Source organism: Phyllopteryx taeniolatus, chromosome 16 (assembly GCF_024500385.1).
Source record: "Phyllopteryx taeniolatus isolate TA_2022b chromosome 16, UOR_Ptae_1.2, whole genome shotgun sequence".
Taxonomy (NCBI): Eukaryota; Metazoa; Chordata; class Actinopteri; order Syngnathiformes; family Syngnathidae; genus Phyllopteryx; species Phyllopteryx taeniolatus.
The window spans coordinates 2,304,181-2,330,221 of record NC_084517.1 but is presented as its reverse complement, the minus strand read 5'-3'; the positions used below and the strand labels follow the sequence as shown (position 1 = coordinate 2,330,221).

The window sequence follows — 26,041 nt, the reverse complement described above, 5'->3', positions numbered from 1 at the left end:
CCGAGATTTGCTAACATTGTGGACAACAACAAAAAATGCTATATGAGTGAATGATAACACCATAAATAAATAAATAATTCTCTTCAATAAGGCCACGAATGGGGAATATCTTGCTCCTCCGAATCTGTTGCCTCTTTTTTGTTAATGTTCCTTGGTGTACGGAGTAGAAAATACAGATATCTGTTTTCAAATGTAGAGAGTAAAAGTAAAAAGTCATCATAAAAATACTCAAGAACAGATAACTCAAAATCTACTTAAGTACAGTTATGAAGTATTTGTACAGTTACTTCCCAGCACTGGTAATCAATATGAATCATTTGTCTTAACTCTTTCCTCAATAGCTATATAAAGTGCCTTTGGTGTCCTTATGAGAATCTCTTAGTCATCTTGAAACTCTTAACAGACTAATGAAACTTGGTCTTATTTGAAGTGGCTAAACGTTTGCACACATCCCATTACCACGTGTACTCTTCATTTTTAAAAGTATTTATTGTTTTCATTGGATGCACTGCTCGGGTAACTACAGCGTTTGTAAGAAGTTGTTTAATGTTTTTTTTTTTTTTTTTTTTTACAATTTTATTGTTCACAAGTTACAGTATTTGATAAACAAGTAATTATTACAATGTATATTCTATTTTTTAATAATCATATTGAACATTTTGTATGAGTCACTGGAATTGCTGTCCCCCCTATCATGATGGGTTGACAGCAAACCTCAAGGAACCTTCTGTTTTCAGTACAGTAACATTCCGACCGCTTATTTTGTCTTTCTTCAATAGAGGCTAAATAGTTGCAGAATAAATATTGACACTTACGCAGTTCGATGTTGTCAAATGTCAAGGTTCACACGTCCACTCTGTCATAGTATCAATAAATAAAACTTTTCAGAAATTCGTAATATATTTTAACAGTACACAGTTGACTTGCTACCTGAATCATGTTGCTAAGGTGCACCATAAAATTAGCCAAAAATGTCCAAAATAGTTTGCTGATATGATACTTAAGTACCTAAACCCACGGGCAATTTACACTACAAAATATTGTTTCGTACTCTACGCAGTGCTTACAGCTGTTTTTCTGTTTACACTGCAGCATCTAAGCACTTATTTCGATTACCCAGTATCTGACTGATTTATTTTAAATTCGAAAATATACACAATTGTCTTTATGCATAATTGTTAGTGAGTGAGTTATTAATGTTGACACAACACAATGGTTTGGTGAATGCTTTAATGAGGTACAAAAAAAAGGGATTTGTCTTGTCAAAATAAAACACTTCAATTGCAGTTTGTAATATAAGTGTAAATAATTCATTTTAAAAATATGACATGGCTATACACTGCAGAAAGCATTACAAATGAAATGACATGTAAAACAGGATTATTTGATAAAGTAAAATACCCCAATTTATTCTTGTAATATCTCTCAATGTCTGTGCTGTCATCAAGTTCTTAGCTTTAATTGTATCCTCAAGACCTTTTCTATATTTTAATAATCACACAAATAAAAGGTCAAAGCACACATTTTCACAACTGCAGGGCCTGTGTGCACCTACTTTGCACCTGGATGTGTATTCCTACCAAATAAAAGTTGGCATTTCCATGTATGATAGTGTGTGGAAAAGTGGTTGGTTGAATTGCTCTGACTCAAAAGTACTTTCGAGTTTGAGTTCAAATGGTATGGATCATATAAAGACTTCGCAAATACTCGGGTTGAAACATCTGTTACGGTCAGATTGTTATTCAGCTAAAATGTATGGCACTGTCAAAATAATATTGGTAATTTTCATATAATTTGATGAATAGCAAGACATGGCCCACTGAATTTCCTTTTTTTTTTTTTTTTTTAAATCCATTAACTGATATGAGTATTGGAATTATTGGCAGTTGTTATCCATCAACAGGTCATCCAGTAATTGTTTCTAAGAAAGAAAATTATTCTAAAATACTATTTTTCCAAACTTTTAATGCCAAAATGTCTTTACTATTATGAGTCTCATATGAAGTTTCATGATTTGGAACATGTTTTCTGAAGATGCTAATGATGCTAATTTTTGAATACAGATGATTTTTCTCCTATTGCTTAATGTGAATTTGCCATGAAAACTATGACAAAAGCATCATAGTGTCTTCACGGTTGCTTTTTTTTTTTTTTTTTGGTTCTTTGACAAACAGTCCTTCTTTGTCACTCTGCTGTCTTTAGCGTTAATGCCACTGGAGAGAGTCCCATTATGTTGTTGCGATACACCAGAGAGATGTTTGAGCTGAAGTGCCAGGATGAGACACCCATTCTCCATTCACACAATAGCAGACAGCAAAATAAAAGGTGTTATTTCCGAGACATAAATGAACATGTATGAGTTTATGAAAGTGTTGGAACTATTCCATTATTACAATGGTATATAAACAAGATTTTAATGGGTTTAATGAGTAGTTAGGATCACTTCTGCATTAGTATCCACAGAGTTTGAATGGCAATATAAATTGTGCAACTCACACGATTTTTATGAAGCGGTTGTCTTTACCATTATGCACTTTTGTCTTTACTGTTATCATCACTGTATTTCAGTGGGCCACCACCACTTGTTCCGTCTATCAGGACTGCCTTAACTATGAATGCTTAAAATTTTAAATCAGTAACATTTTGAAAATAGGACTCCAAGCATGGCTGTTTCAGCATGGGAGACATTTATCCCTATAAAATGTCACAGAATAAAATGCTGAATTCAAATTATAATTTTTTTTACGTGTTATTGATCGAATTAGATACAACACATTTGCCTTGTAAACAACTCAATGAAGTTCTGGGGACAATTCAGTTTGAAAAATAAAATGGCTTTAGTGCGTCAGCATTTATAATAGGAAAGACACTGCCCAAGAGGAAGATGCAGAGACCAGTCAGTGGCACAGTGAAGTGGACAAGGACTGAGAGGTAAATATTAACAAGGGGTTACGTTTCATAACAAAAAGCACGAGTGTGGTACAGCTGCATACAGTAGCCTAGTCCTCCGTTTTCCTTGGTTGCTTCACTCAGCATAGGAGCGATAACAATACCAAGTCCCTCCATTGTGCCTTTAGAAAGGAGAGCACGTGATAGATGCTAAACCTTCTGTTTATTCATAATATAAAGCATAAGCACAAATAAACTATGATGAGCGGTCTACTTGTTTGGTCAAGATGTTCATGTGAACCATTTACAAATATTTATGGAATTGAATAAAGGTTTGAATAAGGTATAAACTGCATGACCAAAATAAAATTTTTACCACACTTCACAAAACACTAAATCCTGAAAATTTGACCAACCCAAAAGCTGGTTGCCCATCACCCAGATATTGAAATGCATGAATGCAGAATATGAGTTTGGTAGTTCTGCAATGTGTGGTTGAGAGCACCCCTGCATCAACCCTTTATACGAATACTGTCAAGAATTTATTTTGAAATGGTCGGAGGCTCCGTTTACAGTGTTTGAGGAAGTCACACTGGCTGCAATTTTTGGCACCCCAAATGAAAAAAATGGCACAAAAAAAAAAACATGAACGAAATCTAATGCGGCATTGACGTTAGCTCACTTTTCTATTCCAATGCTTTGGCGTTGCTGTGCTCTGCTACCCCCTGCAGGACGCCTTGGAACATGACCGCACATGTCTCGTGATTGGGTGTGCCACACTCACCATTTCCATGACTGTACCTGTATGTGGATTGACTTACTTTACTTTATACTAACTCACCATTATGCCAGGAGTTAGAGTACCGATTACGGTAATGTCTCTGCTGACATTAGTACCCGAATACCACAACAGCAACAACATATTTATAGCCCACCATAATGTGAGGATATTTCTATTTATGGACTGTAACTATACACAGTCACATCATTATTATCCCATGTCACCAACAGAACTACTTCTGCTGCTGTTGAAAGGTCTTCCTTTAGACTAAAATACACTATACTGATTTACAAGTTGCTTTTGGTAAAAGTGCAAATGAAACCATTCGGTGGTAAAATGAGGCACCTTAATCCTGTCTCTCCCTCGCTCTAACCCACTGTCTCACACAAATGCTCACACTTCTTTTTGGACAAGCTGGAGAGGCTTTGGTGTCCATAGTAACGGTGCTTAGAGGAGGACGCAGGGGCAGCCACCGCTCTTCTGTTTCCCAGCGTGATGAGCTGGAGGGGGAGGACACTCCATCTCCTGAAACCTTCTGAAGAGGGAAGAAGAAATTTTAGCATTGCCTGTTTTTCCTTTTTTAACGGAAATAACCAACAATTTAGCCCATGTGCGTATCTATACAAAGGAAACAAGACGAGAAAAAAATACCTGACAATTCGCACTAGCTCCATGAAGGCTTCATCCACATTGTAGCGGTTCTTAGCAGAAGCCTCCATGTAGTGGATCCTGTTTTCTCTGGCAAATGCCTGAGCATCCTCCCTAGAGATCTAAGCCAAAACAAAGATATACAGTGGAAAATATGCCTCTGTATTGACGCAAAACTGAGGTTGAACCACAAGCAAGCCATCATTTAACGCTTAAAGCAGGGGTGTCGAACATACGGGCCACGGGCCAGAACCAGCCCGTCAAAATTTCAGTCAAAAGCTTCACTTCAAAAGAGATTGGTTTGTTGGAACCTTTTTTTTTTTTCCCCATGCACTGCCACAACTTACATTTTTATGTATACATTTACAAAGGATGCATTATTGAATACTGTTGAAATAATTTTTGGTTAAAAATTGCAAACCACTCATATAATTCGCAACAAAATTTGCAACAAGATAATAATGAATAAATATAAATATTTTCCAAAAGTACTAATTATTTGCACCCAAACAATGGGGAAATTTTGGGAATAGTTGTTATTTATGGTTTTTAAGCCACACATATTGTGGTCTGGCCCTCTTGAGATCTAATTGGGGTAAATGTGGCGCGTGAACTAATATGAGTTTGACACCCCTGTACATTGCCTGAACAGTTAATAAAGATTTTACAACATCTGTTTAACCCTTGAATGGATTTTTTTTTCTTTTTTTCTATGGAAAACCCAACTCTACCGTTGTACAAAACTTTAAAGGATTGCTTTCATGGAGATGAACCGAGGAAACGTGTTCTTCACACAACTACAATATTGCTGCTGTGTTGGGTTAGCTGCACCTTATTAGCAATAAAATTTTGATGGCCTTCCTTGGCCTCACAACTTTACCTTTTTGTGAAAACCGGTTAACTTGATTTTTTTCCTAACCTTCATTGTCAACAGTAACGACAAACATTGTTAAATTCATACTTTTCTGTCCGAGTCAATTTAAGTATACCCAAAGAAGTGGTAGGTACTGTGTATGCAAAAGTCACAAATAAAATATTGTATCGCATACGAAATTAATACATTTTCATTGTGGTTTTATTTGAATATAATGTAAGCGTTTGCTTTCTTTGATGTCGTGTTGGAGAAAAGCAACAATTGCTAACCAAGATTTTCTCCTTCCTAAACAGGCAGATGCTCGCCACATGGTCCCCACCCAGCCCCCAATGTCCAAAGGCCTTCGGTGTAATTCATCCATCCATTTTCTGTACCGCTTATCCTCACTCGGGTCGCAGGCGTGCTGGAGCCTATCCCAGCTATCCTCGGGCGAGAGGCGGGGTACACCCTGAATTGGTCGTCAGCCAATCGCGGGGCACATATAAACAAACAACCATTCACACTCACACCTAAGGGCAATTTAGAGTCTTCAATCAACCTACCACGCATGTTTTGGGGATGTGGGAGGAAACGGGAGTACCCGGAGAAAACCCACGCAGGCACAGGGAGAACATGCAAACTTCACACAGGCTAGGCCGGGAGTTGAACCCCAGTCTTCAGAACTGTGAGGCAGATGTGCTGACCAGTCATCCACTGTTCCGCCCCCTTCGGTGTAATAACAACCACAATAAGTTTAAAGCCGACATTTATAAATTACCTAAAAATACCTTTGAACCTATGCCTCTGCACTCGGGCTCTAACAATTTTGTATCGAAACCGAAAATCACAGTTCTCAAATTCACTATGCTGTGTCGTCACAAAAATGGTAGAACCAGGACACGCCTTTACAATTGTGTGCCGCCACGCCACATATGGCTGAGCTGTGAGCCTGTATTCCTAATTCATCTTTATTTCCACCTGTCATTACATACAATGACCATTAAGGAGCGCAAGTGAACGACAATGAGTCAATGGTCCCGATGCGACACACTTTCACTGATACTATTAGGGAATAATTAAAACTAATAAGAACAGAGCATTCTTATAACACCGCTTGCATGCTGGGAATTTCTCAGACACTCCAATATAATAATTTTTTGTTTTTTAAGTTAATGTAATAAAACGTACGCCTAGATTGAAGATATATTTCCTCATTAAGCCTTTTCCAGCACGGGTCACGGGACTACTTTTTCCAGTAAATGAGCAAGCCTGTGGCTGTTGGCTAGCTAGGCTACTATTGCTAGTTCAACTGCAGGAGGAGAGCAGAAAACAAGAAGAAAACAAGGTAAAGTAACGGGTGGACCAATCTCCACATTTTAGTTTAGTTCTGAGTATTTGTTAAACAGTATCTATTATGTGAGAGAAAAGTTTCTTTGTTTTTAAATATTTGGGGTTTTAATTTCTGTTTTACGTCACAGACCGGAAGTCTGTAACTTCAGACTTTTTTTTTTTTTTTTTTTTTTTTTTACAATTATGTATAAATAAGTGTACTAAATAAACTGTCCATCTTTTGTTACCATAATCTCTTCTTTTTTTACCCACCCCAGAAAATCGAATCGTGTATAGAATTGTGGGCTAGAAATCGTGATTCGTATTGAATCGTGATCTTGGTGTATCATTACAGCCCTACTCTGCACGTCAAGCTAAACAGTACTAAAAAGATGCACAAGTGTGTTACTGTTACCACTCTTTGCTGCTCCAGATCTGCCTTGTTTCCGACCAGCAGCATGGGGAAATCATCACGATCCTTCACTCTAAGAATCTGGGTGTGAAACTTCTGGACCTCATGGTAGCTGATAGGACATAAATACATTAAATAGAATAGAAAATAAGTACATTACAATATCAATCCATCCATTTTCTGGACCGCTTATCCTCACTAGGGTCCCGGGCATGCTGGTGCCTGTCTCAGCTAACTCTGGGCAAGTGGCGGGGTACACCCTGAACTGGTCGCAAGCCAATTGCAGGGCACATAGAGACAAACAATTATTCACACTCGCATTCACACCTAGGGGCAAGTTAGAGTCTTTCAATTAACCTACCATGCATGCTTTTGGAATGTGCGAGGAAACCGGCGTACCCAGAGAAAATCCACACAGGCACAGGGAGAACATGCAAACTCCACACAGGTGAGGCCAAAATTTAACCCGGGTCCTAAGAACTGTGACTAAGCAGTCGACCACCCAAGATTACAATATATTATTTGTCGACATGGGGTTTGGCCCCCCTGCCGGAGAGCCAGGGGCCCCCCAAATGCTCAGGGCCTTGGGACAGTTGTTGTCCCCCCCATAATAAATGTTATTTTTGTGCTCAGGCCAAAGCAATAAAGTATGGCTTTGGCACAATCTTATGGCATCTTCATGTGAAGGAACTTTGTTGATGTGAATTGAGGAGTTACCTATAGGAAGTCATTAAACATTTTAGGGGGTTTTGCTATTAGCGGCATAATCCCTATATCACATCTTTTGTAAATTCAGCTAACCTTTCAGTATACACGCTTGTAGTCCTCAGTTAACTGTGTGCATTTGAGACTACCCCTAGGAACTAAAAAGACCACACTGCTTCGTTGGACTGACCATGTGTACAAAGTTTTTGACTATGCAGGAGCTAATGAACCAGTCATGACAGCATACAACAGATAGATTCTTAACATAGATGAGTCATTATCAGCTATTGCTCTGTTTGCATAGCGTTCAGGCTATGTTTATGTTGATGAAGAAGGAAGAGGCTCTGCATAAGATCAACCGAACAAATGATCGACCAAGCGGGCCGCCCGCCAGTGAGCAACCTCACTGCCTCCTCACAAAGGGCACCACCATTATCAGATTCAGGCCTTGAGTCAGTGCAAATCCCCTCTCAACTCAGACTCAGCTTTAAGGAAAAAACATTGCCCCTAGTTGTGAAGCAGAGAAGCTGCAACAACTGGAAGAGAATACTGCCCCTAGTGGCAAGAAAAGGCAACTGTCAGAATCAGTTCAGGACTTCATTCCAAAACTGTTACATTTCCCTAAAATAGTCTTTGATCCACAACTTCCTTTTCACATGTAGATATGCTGTATGTAGTATGAACCCCTTAGTTTAGGTGACATTAGCTAACTTCAAGTAACAACCAGAATATAACAGCCCCTTCCTCTATAACCCTTAACATTCCAAAATGAATGTTTCTCTGCTGAGTGACCAGTAACAACTGAGGACTTGACCATTAATCAACAAATTAGCTGGACACAAAGTAACACCATTTTAGGGAAATTAAACCCTTTATGGCTCGAGAGATGAAAAACTGGTTCCCTCTGGTACTTCCTTGATGAATTGTGATAATGAAAGGTCAACCAAATACGATAATCACACTTCAAGTAGTAAGGATACTTTTGAATAAAGAGTCTGCTAAAAACTGGTGGCGTTTTGTGTCATAACTGCATTAGCCGCTCCTGACAAGAAACATGCTTGCATTTTAGAAATATTGGGGCATTTAAAGCTAACTCTATGGATTTTGGGAGTATTATCTCTCACATGAAGACAATCTGGTACTGACAGTAACTGTATCACATTGCCAACATTGAAAATATGCAAAACGCAACATTTCTCAGGGTGAAATCAATAACAACAACAAAAAAAACTTACCTCCCCCGGTCGTTGAGTGCAAACACCAGCAAGAAGCCTTCTCCTGAGCGCATGTACTGCTCCCTCATTGCCCCAAACTCCTCCTGACCTGCTGTATCCAAGACTTACAAAAACATAAATGGACCATTAAATAGGAATACACATCAATAGGTGCATTTCATTTTTGTATTTTGTCTGCAAGTGTTCTTCCCTCATGCATAAAGACAGTAGATGGAACTGAATGCACAATGGTAACACATTAGCAAAGGCAATTTGTTAAAACTTAATACTTCATAATCTTTTGTATCTCCCAACTGTTAAAATAAAATTCAATGCCTAATGAAACCAAAATACCATATATACTTTGTCACAAATACAAAGGACCTACTCTTCCCAAATCACAAATATTTGTTGAGTGCAAACATTGTAAGATTACAATTAAACATACAAGTATAACTGAACAATCAGCAATGCATGGTCGTAGATAAACAAAACCTATTTCAGCTGACTTGACCCTGGACTGGTTGCCAGTCAATCACAGCACAATTGTGAATGGTAAATTGAGCATGAATTAAACCCATACTACTAATAATAATACATTTAATATGAAACCAGAGAACCTGGAGAAAACACAAGCAGAACATGCAAACTCCACACAGGAAGGTCGGCGCCCAGATTCCAATCCACAAACTGCGAAGCGGATGTGCTAAACACTCATTCACTGTGCTGCCCCAGGCTGAACTACACTAAAATTTAATATTTAGGTTTCAATATAAGCTCAGTTATTCAAATTTAACGACACTACATGAGAGGAAACTGGAGTTAGGGAAGTAGGGGTTACAGCCATCAACTAGTCAGTCCATTTGTGTGTCATATGTTGGTCCCACACTTCACACCAGAATTTAAACTGCAAATTTTATCCAGGGTGTAACACCATGCCTGTAGTGATTTCCCTACCCTAAAGAGTTTTAACACAAGTGCAGTAACTCACCCATCAAGTGCAAGTCCTAACAAGGGAAGATCCAGAGAGCAAACATACTGCCTTTGTCATATCATGTCACATTGCAACACACCCTCTGCTTATAAACAAACTTTTTTTCCACACATCCTTCAGAACTGTGACGAACATGGATTGGATAAATCATGTCCGGTGTGGCTTATTCTTACTGTCCAGACGGGTATCCTTTCCATCCACAGTGCAGATCTTCGTGTAGGAGTCTTCAATGGTCGGGTCGTAGTCTGACACAAAGTAGGACTGGAAGACACAATCATTGTTAACTTTGAGCTACTGATGCACATTCACACATACACAAAATGAAATGTATCAACTAAATATGGCAGACATGTTGGGAGTAAACACAAACTCTCCACACCGAGGTGACACAGGTTCCAAAACTAGGTGACAGAGCAAAGCACCTCACCACCAAAACAACCCAATGCAAATACTGTATTTAAAAGCAGTGTTCACGAAACACTAAATCTTCAAAGTAAAAAGAAAAATTTCTATATCCATTCCTTACTGACACAAATGTGTATATTCAAATAACATCCCACCAAATTATTTGTGCCTGATACACTCATCTATCTGCTACTACTCATGTTATATTAATTAATTATGTTGTCTGGGTAAATGCATCTGCTTTTTTTTTTTTTTTGTAACAACCGTGACTGAAGAATTGTTTAATTTTTCCGGAAATTGGCTACAAGGCTCTTTGTGGAATCATATCATGATCAAATGTGATTGCACATGCAAGCTGGAGCACATTTAAATACTCATTATTATATAATTTAATTAGATACTTTATACTTCTTAATATAGTTTTACTTGTAGAATAAGTGACCTAATGAGTAGTCAGTTGAATTGCAGTGCCTAGTGTTTTGTGTAACAAAACAAAAGCTTCCCATTTCCAACAATATCATGTATAAAATCTCAACAATTATTTGAAGTGGTAGAAAATGGATGGATGTATGGATTATTTGAACAATAAAGGGGTGGGTGGGCATTAGTGGCAAAGCATTGAAGGGGTGCAGGTTGTACTCAGCAGACAGGCCCTTCTGAGTCAGCCTTTGCGATTCCGTTTCCCTAACACAAGGGGTCCCAAAGGGCTCAGTTCTTGATCCCCTTTTCTTCTCCCTCTATGTACTTTTACTTGGCTGTCAAAGGACACCAGAAACTAAATTGTAGACATGCACCAGGCTTGGAAGACTGAATCTGCAATATGTAAGTAGCTTGCTGTGAAGAAATTAACTATTAGAAAATGGAAGACATACAAGACCACGAATAATCTCCCTCGATCTGGGGCTCCACACAAGATCTCATCCCATGGGGTCAAAATGATCACAAGAACGATGAGCAAAAATCCCTGAACCACACGGGGGGACCTAGTGACCTGCAGAGAGCTCGCACTCGTAACAAAGGCTACCATCAGTAACACACTACGCCGCCAGGGACTCAAATCCTGCAGTGCCAGACGTGTCCCCCTGCTTAAGCCAGTACATGTCCAGGCCCGTCTGAAGTTTGAAAGAGAGCATTTGGATGATCAAGAAGAGGACTGGGAGAATGTCATATGGTCAGATGAAACCAAAATAGAACTTTTTGATCATGTTTGGAGGAGAAAGAATGCTGAGTTGCATCCAAAGAACACCATACCTACTGTGAAGCATGGGGGTGGAAACATCAGGCTTTGGGGCTGTTTTTCTGCAAAGGGACCAGGACGACTGATCCGTGTAAAGGAAAGAATGAATGGAGCCATGTATCGTGGGGTTTTGAGTGAAAACCTTCTTCCATCAGCAAGGGCATTGATGATGAAACGTGGCTGGGTCTTTCAGCATGGCAATGATCCCAAATACACCGCCCCGGGCAATGAATGAATGAATGGCTTCGTAAGAAGCATTTCAATGTCCTGGAGTGGCCTGGCCAGTCTTCAGATCTCAACCCCATAGAAAATCTTTGGAGGGAGTTGAAAGTCTATGTTGCCCAGCGACAGCCCCAAAACATCACTGCTCTAGAGGAGATCTGCATGGAGGAAGGGGCCAATATACCAGCAACAGTGTGTGAAAACCTTGTGAAGACTTACAGAAAACGTTTGACCTCTGTTATTGCCAACAAAGGGTATATAACAAAGTATTGAGATGAACTTTTGTGATTGACCAAATACTTATTTTCCACCATAATTTGCTAATAAATTATTTACAAATTAAGATGTTCTGCATTTTTTTTCTTATTTTGTCTGTCATAGGTGAGGTATACCTATGATGAAAATTAAAGGCCTCTCTCATCTTTTTAAGCGGGAGAACTTGCGTAATTGGTGATTGAGTAAATACTTTCTTACCCTACTGTAAAGGCCTGGCTGGCTCTGAACTTTTTAAGTTGTAATGAGAATAAGAAAGAGGTGACGAATTTTTGTGACTCCGCTGAGAACGCCATGGTAGAGCTGTGTTCCTTGGCCAGTCTGACCAAGCCCAACATTTCGAACATTGGGTCGTCAAGGTGGATGCTGATCTAAAATTTGATAACCAGATCAGGGGAGTTGTGAAGTCCAGCTTTTATACTTTTAGCCAGCAGGCCAAAATCAAGCAAATTCTTTGAAAGCATCTCTTTGAAACAGTAGTCCATACCTTTGACACCGCCCGGCTGGACTACAGTAATGTACTGTAGTGTAACTATGTGGGGATTAGCACTACTTCCAGTAGTTGCCTGCAGCTGCACATCTTTTAACTGACACACATAAATTGCAGGACATTTACCCCATTTTTGCCTCACTGCCATGGCTGCCAGTGCATTTCAAGATTATTATTTTTTATTTTATTTTTTTAAATCAATGCTCGTGGCCCGCCCTACCGCTCTCTGAGCTTCTTCACCCTTTCGAAAACTACTTTCTCTCTTAGGCCAGTTGGTCAGCTGCTCCTGACTGTGCCATAAACCAGGCTGAAGCCCAGAGGGCAGCGAGTCTTAAAGGTTAAAATGATTGAATGAACTACCTCAGCACATCCAACCAATAGCCTCCTTTTTACCAGTTTTCAAATCACTTCTTTAAAACGTATATCTCTTTTCCTTGGCCTTTGACACCTTGTGAGATGTTGACTGATTTGTTCAATTATTACTTTTGTTTTTATTCCTAACGATTTTATTTCTTATTTTAAGACTACTTTTTGTCTTTTAATTACTTACCTTTATGTTTTATGTAAACCTCTTTGGTGTTATTTGTTTTGTCCAATACTTTGATGCACTGTGCTAGCTTTTAGATCGTACAACAAAGTTTGATTTGATTTGACGAATTGCATTAAAGTGGGACCTCAATCTTTTAGGATTATTCTTAAATTTAATCCATAATTTAATGTGAAAAAAAATCATATTTTAGCTGGAAACCTACTTTTTTTTTTTTTTTTTTAGATCAACAGCACAAACATGTTTCAAACAACTATACTATTTTTTGTACAGTACTGTACAATAAGAGAGAATATTGTATTGTGCCATCAACAAAGTCAGTGGAAACGTCAATTTGGAGAAAACATTCTTGTTTGGGGAGCAAACAACACCCCCATAACCAATTATTTCCCACCCCCATCCACCATAAATGACACCCCACATCTACGCGATGCTTTAATTAGACAGCAGCGTGTATATACTTAGATACAGAGTCATGCGTGCTCTTATAGGGATATTGTAAACGTCCTACCTGAATGAACTGGATGGTAAGGGCGCTCTTGCCCACTCCTCCACCGCCCACCACCACCAGTTTGAATCTTTCCTCGTCTCCGCTCATCGCCGTTTTTTTTTAATAACTTCTCCCGACCAACAATTGGGTGGGGGGGGGAACAAACAAACAAAAAAAACTCGTGTCAACCGCTAAACAGCAAAGTTCAAAAAGCAAGATCAAAGTTCAAATAAAATCCGAGTACGACAGAATCACAGCAACTTCAAACTACACTTGCTAAAATGATACTCATTTTTACGAGGTTTTAAATGCACCACCTCCTGAAAACGGGGGTGGGGGGGTGGGGTGTAAAATCCCTGGAATTTGTATCCAGCAAAGAGACAAATAAAAGTTGGCGGCGCCGTTTCCGTCAAGTTTCACTCTTCGAAGGCAGTTGTGTCGTCGCTTCGCTGCGTTCTTTGGTTAAAACTTGGCCTCGCTCTGCGGCTCGTCAGGGCGGAACTGCTTCCTCTTTTCCTGGTGAAAGTCAAGCTAACACACAGTAGCTACGACGCTATCGACTCCAGTAATTAGCCTCTCGTGCTAGTCTAACATTTAGAGCTAACGGAGACGAGCCCTGGACACAGTCTCCTTTCCGCAATTCAAATTCTTCCCCGAACAAATTCCACTTTAATGTGTCGCATACCTTATATGGGCATTGGGAGTAACCGTGACGTCACCTTTACGGGCACGCCCAGGGAGGTAAATGGAGCGCGTGCTCGCGAATCGAAAAGACTAACATCAACTGTTGTGTTTCTGCGACTACATATTTGTTCGGTTATGCTGGATTCAGAACATGCACAACACGACAGTTTATATTAACATATTCGTCAGCTTCATCATATGACTTAATGATATACAGAGAGCACTACTGTGGGTTGGGAAATATGTTCCCTGGGGCAAGAACACACCTCTTCAGAAAGTTCTTATCCTGCAGTCATCTGCAGCCACATAACCCAACCCTAACCCTACCCCGATGTCATGCAGTCATTTACATAAACGCAGCTGCCACAATTTTACAGTAGGTGCACATCCACAATCTAGTAACTTCTAAATACAAAATATGGTACTTATTCACAAACATAAATGCTTACTTTTGATTGGCAGTGCAGAGATGTAAATGTAGCAATGTTCATTATAGTTGCATGTGTAGTTTGCAGTGGTGTAGAAACCATACATTAAAAAAACCAAAAACATTTTGTTTCTAAAATCTTATCTCGCTTGTAACTTTTTTTAAAAAGTACCTAATAAAGTAAATTGGACAAAACTAACATTATGATGCAGTGCAATTCTTTTCGATGCAGCTCTTGTATGGGTTCTTTAATATTTGTTTTTTAATCAATCACAGTTCAGTTGAATATAATAATGTATGAAAATAAAAAAAAGACTATCCTTTATTACAGTGGTTCTCAATTTTCTTACACCAAGTTCGTATCCCCGCCCATGAGCAAATAGTCGTTCTGTCCCTGGGCAAGACATTTAACCCCAAATTGCCAATGAATGGTGGTGGTCAGAGGGCCGTAGACGCAGAATGGCAGCCACGCTTCAGTCAGACTGCCCCAGGGCAGCTTTGGCTACACAAGTAGCTTACCACCACCAGGGTGTGGCTTGTGGAGTGAATGACTAATGTGTGAAATTGTAGTGTCTTTGAGTATCATGAAAAGCGCTATATAGGTGTAATGCATATTATTATTATTAGATAAGAGAAAAACACACACAACAAGTATTTATTAGGACCCTGTCAGGATTAGGCCTTCCTAGATTGTTTTAAATAATCTGCCCGTGCGCCACACTTGTAAGCTGGTGCATCCACACAAGCCTCAAAAACAGTGTAAAAGTATAGTTTATGATATAAGAAGAGCAAGACCCAAATTAAATCATATCTTTAAGAGCAGACAATTAGCTTGCTTAAAACTGGCCTTTATATCCAAATGTATGTTTTTCAATAAAGCAACAAATTTAACATCCCTTACCCTCTGTTTTGCATATTTCTCCCAACCAGCCAGGCTGCTATTTTGTCTGTAGTCTGGAATGCAAGTATGAATGGTTGTCTATATGTGCCCTGCAATTAGCTGGCAACCCTAAGAGGACAAGCACAGTAGATAAAGGATAGGTTAAAATTATCAATGGAAGTACACACACTCTCTGTATAATGAGGCTCTTGAAAGAGATGTGGTTGAAAATCAAACTTTAATCATCAGTAAATACTGTACAATTCAGGCCAAAGAAACTAATTAAAAATATCGCCATCTTACAAACGACAAGATGACACGGTCAAATTAAGCAGATAAGTGGGGATTCATTCTCTCATCCCGGCAATAAATAAACGAGGAGTACCTGCAGACCGCTTGTGAGTACGATGTACATCACCTGTGGTGTCATTCCTTTGGAGAAACATGCACAAACACAACACACACAAAAAAAATGGTCCCACTCAGCACCTATATGGCAAAGCAGGCTGTCCCATCTTGACAGGGTGAGCAAAGATCCCCCCCAACAGCACTCTCTCCCCCCAGTCCAGCAGTTTGTTGAGTGTGCAGCTGAGCGGCGACAGCAGGCCCTGCTCCTTCACCTCAGAGGGGTTGTGTTTTTCATGTGAAGGACTCTGCTCCTTGTGCGTCTCCCCCGCATGCCTAAACGGCGGCTTTGCCTCCGATTTTTCTGCCGTCTCCCTCTTGTGGACACCTCTGGACAAATCGGTGCTCTGCGCTTGCTTGTTGTCGCGTATCGTCGAGGGAGGGCAGATCCCCAAGGGGGTCAAAGAGAGACTGAGGCTTTTGCGTCTCTCTGAGAGAGAAGCAGAAACTGCTGGGAGTTGGAGTTGTGAGGGCTTTGGTGGTGATTTAAATGATACACAAAGGCTTGGATTTGGTTTCTGGATTTCCTGCTGATTATTAATATGTGTCCAAAGTTTTCCTGACAAGGAAATCTGCTGGTTCCCATTTGCGTCTGGATTTGAATGTCTTTGCTGGTAGAAATTCTCTCTGTGTGTTTGCATCTCATCTGCTAAGCTGTCGCTGGTGACGTTGGTCTGACTATTCATGTTGGGAATCGTGGGAGTGCGATTGTTACTGCTGTTGATGGATGGCAGGCCGTTGTCCAGCTGCTGGCTTTCCAAGTGGTCACCTGAGGCCTTCTGACGCAGGGTGCCCTGGAAGTGCTGCAACTGACCCAGGAAGTTGAAATTTGGGGAAATGGAGGGTCGGCGCTCTTTCACAAACCTGACAAGCAAGCGGACAGGGTGTAGGTGAAGACAGTAAAATTTGATCATGACACAGAAACACATTGATAACTAGAAAAGAATTCAACACAGTATGGGCATTACAAGGTTGAACTGATTAAAGTAAAAATAAGTAAAAATAAAATACACATGGAGCTACTGTAACTAAATAGAAAACACACAGCAACCAAAACAAAACCTCTTAGCCTCATAATTTTGTGCTTGATGGTGGTAATAAAAGCTTTAAGTAGTTTAAACATAATACCTTCTACCTCAGGGGTGTCAATATACGGCCAGTGGGGAAAAACCGGCCCCTTAGGAGGTACAATCTAACCCGCAGGATGAATTTCAAAGTGAAAAAATACATAAGACATTGTAGTGGTAGGGAATAAGGATAATTATAGTTATTATGCTCATGTAGAAAATTGAATGGTAATAATTCAATAAATCAACAACAAATATTGTGATTTAATTTCAAAGTGTAATACTATTATTTTAGTTCCAAATACCTGCGACCTCAAGTTTTGTGCCTTAAGATACAATCACTGTGATCATTTATTATGCACACTATTGGCTTCGGTTAGTGGTACCTGTAAAAACAACAACACTTAAACGTTTGTACTCCATTGTATTTGGCATGTATTGACTGTATTATTGTACAAGTATTTTGAAACACACGTGTTCAGCATCTTGTGCCAAATTATTATTATTATATTTGCTTACTGTTGATTACTAAAGTTTAACTCCCTTTACTGCTATATAAGTGCCACAGGACACAAACTTTAATCACACTAACACAGGAGTGTCAAACTCACTGTAGTTCAGGGGCCACCTACAGCCTAATTTAACCCTAAAATCAAACAATACTTATGATAAAAAAAATTGGTTTTTCCCTTTGTTTTAATACAAAACAAATTAATTACAGTAGGAAAATCTTCCCCCACCCCCATTCTACAAACCTACAACCTCAGATTTCTAGACAAAATTTTGCATCACTTTTGCATCAGAATCATGTCTATTTTCCAAGTATGTCAAAAACACACAAGGAATTTGTCTCCGGTAGTTGGAGCCGCTCTAGTACGACAAGACAGAAAATACTTTCAAGACATGAAAACATAAAAACACACTCCGGAGAGTCACAGAGCAATGAAAGGTTACCAGTAATGTGGTAATGCCGATACATTTATATTTATTTTTTTGACAATTGTGCAAATGATGCAGTCCTCTAGCAATTTAGAGCAGTTTGAAATGACTAAAAGAGCAATAGTCTGGTACAGTGACCATTGTGAAAATCGAGACGTCAAGAAATGTAAGCAGTTTAAAGTGACTAATAGTGCAATAATCTGGACAGTGTCAATTGTGCAAATGGTGCAGATACTTCTCATGCACGAGTGGCCAGTATTGGTCAACAACAGATATGGAAATAGCGCAGAGTGGCGAGACTACTACAGTGAGTGCAAGAATAATGTATAATTGAAATATGACAGATGTGACATCCACATGTGGGCATCATAACTGATCACAGTAATTGTATATTAAGGCACAAAGCTTTAAGTCACAGGTATTTGGAACAGAAAAATATAGTATCACATTTTAAAATGAAATCAATTTATGAAGAGCTAGGAATTATTTCCATTCCATTTTCTACGTGAGCAGAATAATTCTCAAAATTAACCTCAGTCCCCACCACCACAATGTCATGTATTTTTTCACTTTCAAATTCATCCTGCCGGCTGGATTGTACTCCCTAGTGGGCCGGTTTTGGCCCATGGGCCATGTTTGACACCTCTGCACTACCACATGATGGTGTATATAAAGATAGATATTGTATGTGTGATATTTATGCAGCTCAACCTGTAGGCGTGATCCAGATCCATTCCGGAGCTATACATGATGTAGGCAACAGCCAGGGCCGGAGAGCGAGAGATTCCAGCTGCACAGTGAACCAGCACAGATGCACCAGAAGACATCGCCGAGTCTGCGTAAATAATGGATATACAGTAAGGAACTGTCATTTGTGCCTGAATGAGGTCGAATGCTGTCAAAGTGGTAAATCCTGACCAATGAAGCGTAGAGCCTGAGGGATCCAGGGCAGCAGGTCATCCCACAGGGAGTCATCGATGGGGATGCGGAGGTACCTAGAGCAGGGCAGGAAGGTGGGTCGGGGGCTGCAACGGCTCACACTCAGCACATAGGAGATACCCAAAGAGGCAAGTCGGTCCTGTAAACACAATTACACAAATAATCTGTAAAATTGTACTTGTCTTTTTCTCAAAGTGAAAGGCAATCTTTTGAATGATGGAAGTTCAAATGTATTGCATGGCGCATAGTTTTGACTCCCACATAATGAACTGCCTTATTACCTGCGTCACATCGCTCTCTGCTCCCAGGTAGAGCCTTGGCAGAATGATGGACAGAGGAGGACGTTCCGTCTCTCCCTCCCTAGACAAAACCATATCTGCAGGACAATAAACACCACATTCATGGATCGACTTAGGTGCAGAATATTGTTTGCAGCTATTTCTAATTCCAAAATATGCATTTCAGATTTAATGTTTTTTTTTTTTAATAGTTAAATCTAAGCATTTTTAACATTTTTGTTTGGTTGCATTTGAAAGCAGCTGGGTGCCTCTCCTTTCATAGGTTGCTGATTAATTTAATGGGTTGTTATTTCCATACTGTCGAAAGTTCTACATAAAACAGCTGCACATGAAAAATATTCCTGCTGCAATAACACTTTTACATTTTCTTAAAGGGGTTGCATTTGGGAATTTTTACAAGAGGATAAAGGGTTTTGTTTTTCAAAACACTGTACACAGAGGAGAACTTGCAATAAAATGGTTTTAAATAGGAAATCAATAATGCAATTACTCACTGTAATTTTCACTGCGTCTTTTCCTCGGTTACAGCTGGTCTCAGTGGCGGGGCTGCAGATTCTGTCAATCCACGCAAGCGACGTCCTGTTTTCTCTCCCTTCTCGCAGAGACTGATTCTGAACGATGAGCTCATCCTTCTCGCCAACAATAACCCTCGAGCGGTGATGTCATTTTCAGCCAATCGGCTCTGCGCTGGACATCCACACGCGCAGACGCACAAGAGTGATAGAATCCCCCACCCGAACAGGGATGCCTGTCGGGTGTAAAGTGGGCGGAGCGTGGCAGACTGTCAGTGCTGTCTCATCACCACCACTCCGACATCTACATGCAAATGAGGACGGCCAGCTGCATTTTTCACCACTCGGCCCATTCTATCCGAATCAGATGACCACGGAAGTTGCACACATAGCTCATTGCATTGAACATATTGTTGTGCCGCTCAGCAACTGAGCACATGCACTGCAGCATGCTCGCTGCATGATGTCACATTACCTGTCGTATTGTTTGTTGCTGAAACACACGTGAAGGTAATGTCACATGAGCTAATAAAAATCAGAACTGCAGACAGAAATTGGAAGAACATACACGAATCGAATTTAATTTTCTTCATTGTTTCAAGTAACTGGCATGAATTTGTTTGTCTCTTTTCTGCACATTTCCAACAATATTAGTCAACCCAAATTGTTAAATCCAAATACTAAATGTTACGACAACTAAATGGTAAATATAGTCTATTGAAATATAAATGCTAAATATAAATGCCAAATATGTCTAAATCTTAAATGTAAACTCAAATATTAATGTTAAATGTAAATATATATCTAAATCTTAATTTAATAATAATTTAATAATTTAAATGTTAACTATATGAAATGTTAAATTTAGATCTAAATATTAAATATATATTCAAATATGTTAAATGTATATTTTAAATATATCTGTTAGATATATATCTAAATCTTAAATATAAGTCAAAATATGTTAAATATAAATGTTTCAGGTGGAACTAAATAATTAGCTAATATGCAAATCCAAATTGCAGACAAACCGGAAGTCCCAAATAAAAAAATAAAAAAAACACTAAAAACCTCAAAGTACTTGTCAAAAAAAGGTTTATCAAACGTTGTTGTTATTTCATGTAGTTATTATCACTGTGATCTATGTCCAAGAGACCATTTCCCCAGATGACAAGCTTTTCATACGTTGACAGGAACAATACTCTGGCCTCAAGCTTTTATTTTGGTACTTATCCATATTTATTGGTATTGAGGGTGGGGACCATTGGTCTGACCTTTGCAGATTGAAAGCGAATTGCCAATGGGGAGTTGTTGAGACGGTGGAGAATGAGTATCCCGATCTAAAGCTAATCATCGATAGGATGGGGTGAGGGGTGCCCCGTTTTTCGCTCTGCAAAACAATACAAAAAAACAAAACAAGTTATCTGTGCGGCCCAGTGGTTGGGGACCACTGCTCAAGACCTTTGTAAAAATATGTAATAAACATATACGATGAATAGAAACAATCTCTCGGACAGTGTCAAAACAAAAACTGAATTATCATTGTAAAGTCAGAAGTTTTGATACAGCGTAGCTCTCCTTAATTAAAATGTGCAACTCAAAATTGATACAGGTTTATAAACGTTCTGTCAGAACATCTCTAAATGTGTTTTGTTTTATTTGGGCTTATAAATTAAGTGAGTATATCGTGGTTTGCACGTATTCCTCAAAGTCAAGGAGGTCCGGGGTTCAAATCTCTGCTGTGGCTCTCCTGGCTGTTCTCTCTCTTCCCCACATTCCGAAAACATATGTAAGCTTCATTGAAAACTCTGAATTGGCAATAGGTTTGAATGGTTGTTTGCCTATATAGTGGCTGAAATAAGTATTGAACATGTCACCATTCTTCCTCACTAAATATATTTCCAAAGGTGGTATTGACATGAAAATTTCACCAGATGTTGGGAACAACCCAAATAATCAATACATACAAACCAAGTCAGCTCAGAAATTATGTGTAATAATGTGAAATGACACAGGGAAAAAAACTATTGAACATGCCAACTGGTATTTACAGTGGGTACGGAAAGTATTCAGACCCCCTGAAAATTTTCAGTTATATTGCAGCCACTTGCTAAAATCATTTAAGTTCTCCCCCCCCCTTCTTCTTCTTAATGTACACACAGCACCTCTTATTGACAGAAAAAAACCGAATTGTTGACATTTTTGCAGATTTATTAAAACAAACAAACAAACAAACAAAACTAAATATCAGAAAGCCATGAGTATTCGGACCCTTTGCTCAGTGTTTAGTAGAAGAACCCTTTTGAGCTAATACAGCAATGAGTCTTTCTGGGAGTGATGCAACAAGTTTTTCATACCTGGATTTGGGGATCCGCTGCCATTCCTCCTTGTAGATCCTCTCTAGTTCTGTCAGGTTGGATGGTGAACATTGGTGGACAGACATTTTCAGGTCTCCCCAGAGATGTGCAATTGGGTTTAAGTCAGGGCTCTGGTTGGGCCATTCAAGAACATTCGTTAATTCGTTATTTTAGCTTGGTGCTAAGAGTCATTGTCTTGTTGGAAGGTAAACCTTCGGCCTAGTCTGAGGTCCTGAGCACTCTGAAGAAGGTTTTCGTCCAGGATATCACTGTACTTGGCTGCATTCATCTTTCCTTCGTTTGCAACCGGTCGTCCTGTCCCTGCAGCTGAAAAACATCCACAGCATGACGCTGCCACCACCATGGTTCACTGTTGGGACTGTATTGGACAGTTGATGAGCAGAGCCTGGTTTTCTCCACACATACCGCTTAGAATTAAGGCCAAAAAGTTCTATCTTGGGCCAACAATTTCTATCTTGGTCTCATCAGACCAGAGAATCTTATTTCTCACCATCTTGGAGTCCTTCAGGTATTTTTATAGCAAACTCCATGTGGGCTTTCATGTGTCTTGCACTGAGGAGAGGCTTCCATCGGGCCGCTCTGCCATGAAGCCCCGACTGGTGGAGGGCTGCAGTGATGGTCGACTTACTAGAACTTTCTCCCATCTCCCAACTGCATCTCTGGAGCCACTGTGATCTTTTGGTTCTTCTTTAAGTCTCTCACAAAGCCTCTTCTCCCCCGATTGCTCCGTTTGGCCAGACGGCCAGCTTTAGGAAGGGCTCTGGTCGTCCCAAACGTCTTCCATTTAAGGATTATGGAGGCCACTGTGTTCTTAGGAACCTTAAGTGCAGCAGAATATTTTTAGTAACCTTGAACAGATCTGAGCGGCACGGTGAACGACTGGTTAGAGCGTCTGCCTCACAGTTCTGAGGACCGGGGTTCAATCCCCGGCCCCGCCTGTGTGGAGTTTGCATGTTCTCCCCGTGCCAGCGTGGGTTTTCTCCGGGCACTCCGATTTCCTCTCACATCCCAAAAACATGCATAGTAGGTTCATTGACAACTCTAAATTTCCCGTAGGTGTGAATGTGAGTGCGAATGGTTGTTTGTTTCTATGTGCCCTGGGATTGGCTGGCAACCAGTTCAGGGTGTACCCCGCCTCCTGCCCGTTGATAGCTGGGATAGGCTCCAGCACGCCCGCGACCCTAGTGAGGAGAAGCGGCTCAGAAAATGCATGGATGGATGAACATATCTGTGCCTTGCCACAATTCTGTCTCTGAGCCTTTCATTCTCATTTGCTCTGAGATGCACTGTGAGCTGTAAGGTCTAATAAAGACAGCTGTGTGGCTTTCCTAATCAAGTCCAATCCATATAATCAAACACAGCTGGACTCCGATGAATGTGTAGAACCATTTCAAGGATGATCAGAAGAAATGGACAGCACCAGAGTTAAATATATGAGTGTCACAGCAAAGGGTCTGAATACTTATGGCTGTGTGATATTTCAGTTTTTCTTTTTTAATAAATCTGCAAACATTTCAACAGTTCTGTTTTTTTCTGTCAAGATGAGGTGCTGTGTGTACATTAATAAAAATGAACTTAAATGATTTTAACAAATGGCTGCAATAGAACAAAGAGTGAAACATTTCAGGGGGTCTGAATACTTTCCGTACCCACTGTATTTAACACTTTGTAAAAAAGCCTTTGTCTGCAATGATACGTTCAAGATGCCTCCTGTAAGGAGAAACTAGTCGCATGCATTGCTCTGGTTTTTTGAAGGTTCTATGCGCTTCTTTTGAGTTTCCTTGAACCTTGAGTTTCAGTTCTTTCCATAGATTTTCAATTGGATTCAAGTCAGGTGATTGGCTGAGCCATTCTAGGAACTTCACTTTTATTCTTTGAAACCAATTGAGAGATCTCTCTTCTCTTTTGAAGGGGCAGGAGCATGCTATGACAACGCGTGATTTCCGAAGACAAAAAACATGGCGGTGCCCCTTGCATAGACTTGGAAAAGCAGCTATTACAAGACAAAATTTCTATTTTCAGAAGTCCTTTTCCTTTTTCAACGACAGACGGACGCTGCGTTCTTTTCGCTCTTCCTTCGCCAGCTTCGCTAGCAGCGGTAACTCGCAGAGAGCCACTTGCGATTCACGCAGCTAAGTCAACGCCAACACGTCTGTCATGGATGATCTGAGCCCCCGCGTTGAGCTGCCGCTGAAGGGAAAAAAAGCCGATTCTTCCACTTCACCTGAGGATTTACTTGATTCGACAGAGACACAGATGAGTGTCCTCCTCTCAATCAACAAGAAATTGTCAATTACACTTGACTTGCTTCACAAAGAGATCGCCGAACTCAGAAAGAGCTTGGAGTTCACACAATAACAGGTCAGGGAGCTAAGATTAGACAATACCGCGCTTCGATCAAACATGATGTCAATGTCAGTGGAACTACAAATTCTTAGACTGGAATATAAACTCATGAAAGAAACTACGCTGGACATTCAATCACGAAGCATGCGCGACAATCTCATTTTCTCCGAGGCGCAGATGAAAAAGTTCACGATGTCCCCGCGCAAGATACAGTCGACAAGACTACCTTTCACCATGTTCATCGATGAGGAGGCCCTCGTCCAGGAAACAGACCACATCCCATCATTGCAAAGTTTGAACACTTTCAGCAAAATGTGTTTATGAAATCAAAAGGTCCTGAGCCCAGAGGTACCCAGTTCTCCAAGGATATCAACGAGAGGTGTAAAATGTTGTACCCGTTGATGAAGAATCACCGTGAGAAAGGCAAACGAGCATGGTTAGTTGTCGACAAGCTTTAAGTCGACGGCCAACTGTTTCTTGATGCCAATGTCACGCCCTGGCTCTTCTAGATAAGTACTTATTTTGATCTGTTGTCGTTATGAATTGTCAAAAGTGTATTGTAGTTTGTGTCATTCATTCCATTTTTGCTTAGAGAAAAAAAAACGGAATCACGCATGCCACCAGCATGAATTCTCACTCGCTCTCTGCTTTCCTGCTCTGCTTGTTTCCACACACACTAAACACACAAGTCGCTCAAAACTCTTCTTGTGCACTACAAACAACCACCACACACTATATTATCCCCTTGTCACTGTTTGTTTTCTATGTTCAGTGTTTGTTCGTTACCCTTCTATGTACCCTGTCTTTGCTGTATTTAAATATAGGATCTCTATCACCCTCTCTAAATAACATTTGTCAACACAATACCAAAAAAATCAGCTGAAAACTGTCAAAAAGCAACAACAAAGAATACATAGTAATCTTATCTATTTAAAATTATGATACATGCACCCGTTATATGTCACACTTAACTTTTGTGTCATGGAATGTCAATGGCATTTGATTGCAGGCAAAGGGAATTAAGATTATGGATTATATCACTAAATTTAAAACAGACCTCCTCCTATTAAAAGAAATGCACCTTATTGCGTCAGAAGAAAAATGGCTCATTGACTAATTTCACTCAGGCTATCCCAGCCTTTTACAATAGTAGACAAAGAGGCGTCACAATACTAGTCCATAAAAGACTACTTTTTACAATAAATAGTACAGTAGAAGATTCAGAAGGCCGATACATAATTATACAGGCTACAATATTTAACAAACTTTACACAATTGTCAATGTACATGCTCCTAATAAAGATGATCCAGCCTTTTTTCACATGCACTTTTCACACTTGTTAAATTTGTCAGGGCGGCACGGTGGTCCGACTGGTTAGAGCCCCTGCCTCACAGTTCTGAGGACCGGGGTTCAATCCCCGGCCCAGCCTGTGTGGAGTTTGCATGTTCTCCTCGTGCCTGTGTGGGTTTTCTCCGAGCACTCCGGTTTCCCCAAAAACATGCATGGTAGGTTAATTGAAGTTGCCAAAATTAAATTAAGGTGTGAATGTGAGTGTGGATGGTTGTATGTGCCCCGCGATTGGCTGGCAACCAGTTCAGGGTATACCCTGCGCCTCCTGCCCGATGATAGCTGGGATAGGCTCCAGCACTCCCGAGACCCTTGTGAAGATAGGCAG

General features: G+C 40.1%; 2 protein-coding genes across 2 annotated transcripts; both read right to left on the bottom strand.

Annotated features, from left to right (window-relative positions):
- Positions 1–1,215: 1,215 nt before the first annotated feature.
- rras (RAS related) lies at positions 1,216–14,167 on the bottom strand. The gene is made up of 6 exons (XM_061749053.1): positions 13,511–14,167; positions 9,999–10,086; positions 8,853–8,955; positions 6,916–7,024; positions 4,322–4,440; positions 1,216–4,205 (listed from the first exon to the last, which is right to left on the bottom strand). The coding sequence occupies exons 1-6, from the start codon at positions 13,595–13,597 to the stop codon at positions 4,118–4,120; spliced, it is 594 nt and encodes a 197-aa protein (XP_061605037.1). The 5' UTR covers positions 13,598–14,167; the 3' UTR covers positions 1,216–4,117.
- Positions 14,168–15,699: 1,532 nt separating this feature from the next.
- si:ch211-195b15.8 (dual specificity protein phosphatase 8) lies at positions 15,700–20,150 on the bottom strand. The gene is made up of 5 exons (XM_061750290.1): positions 19,624–20,150; positions 19,112–19,206; positions 18,810–18,969; positions 18,603–18,726; positions 15,700–16,749 (listed from the first exon to the last, which is right to left on the bottom strand). Exons 2-5 carry the CDS (start codon positions 19,202–19,204, stop codon positions 15,963–15,965), a joined length of 1,164 nt encoding a protein of 387 aa, XP_061606274.1. The 5' UTR covers positions 19,205–19,206; positions 19,624–20,150; the 3' UTR covers positions 15,700–15,962.
- Positions 20,151–26,041: the final 5,891 nt, after the last annotated feature.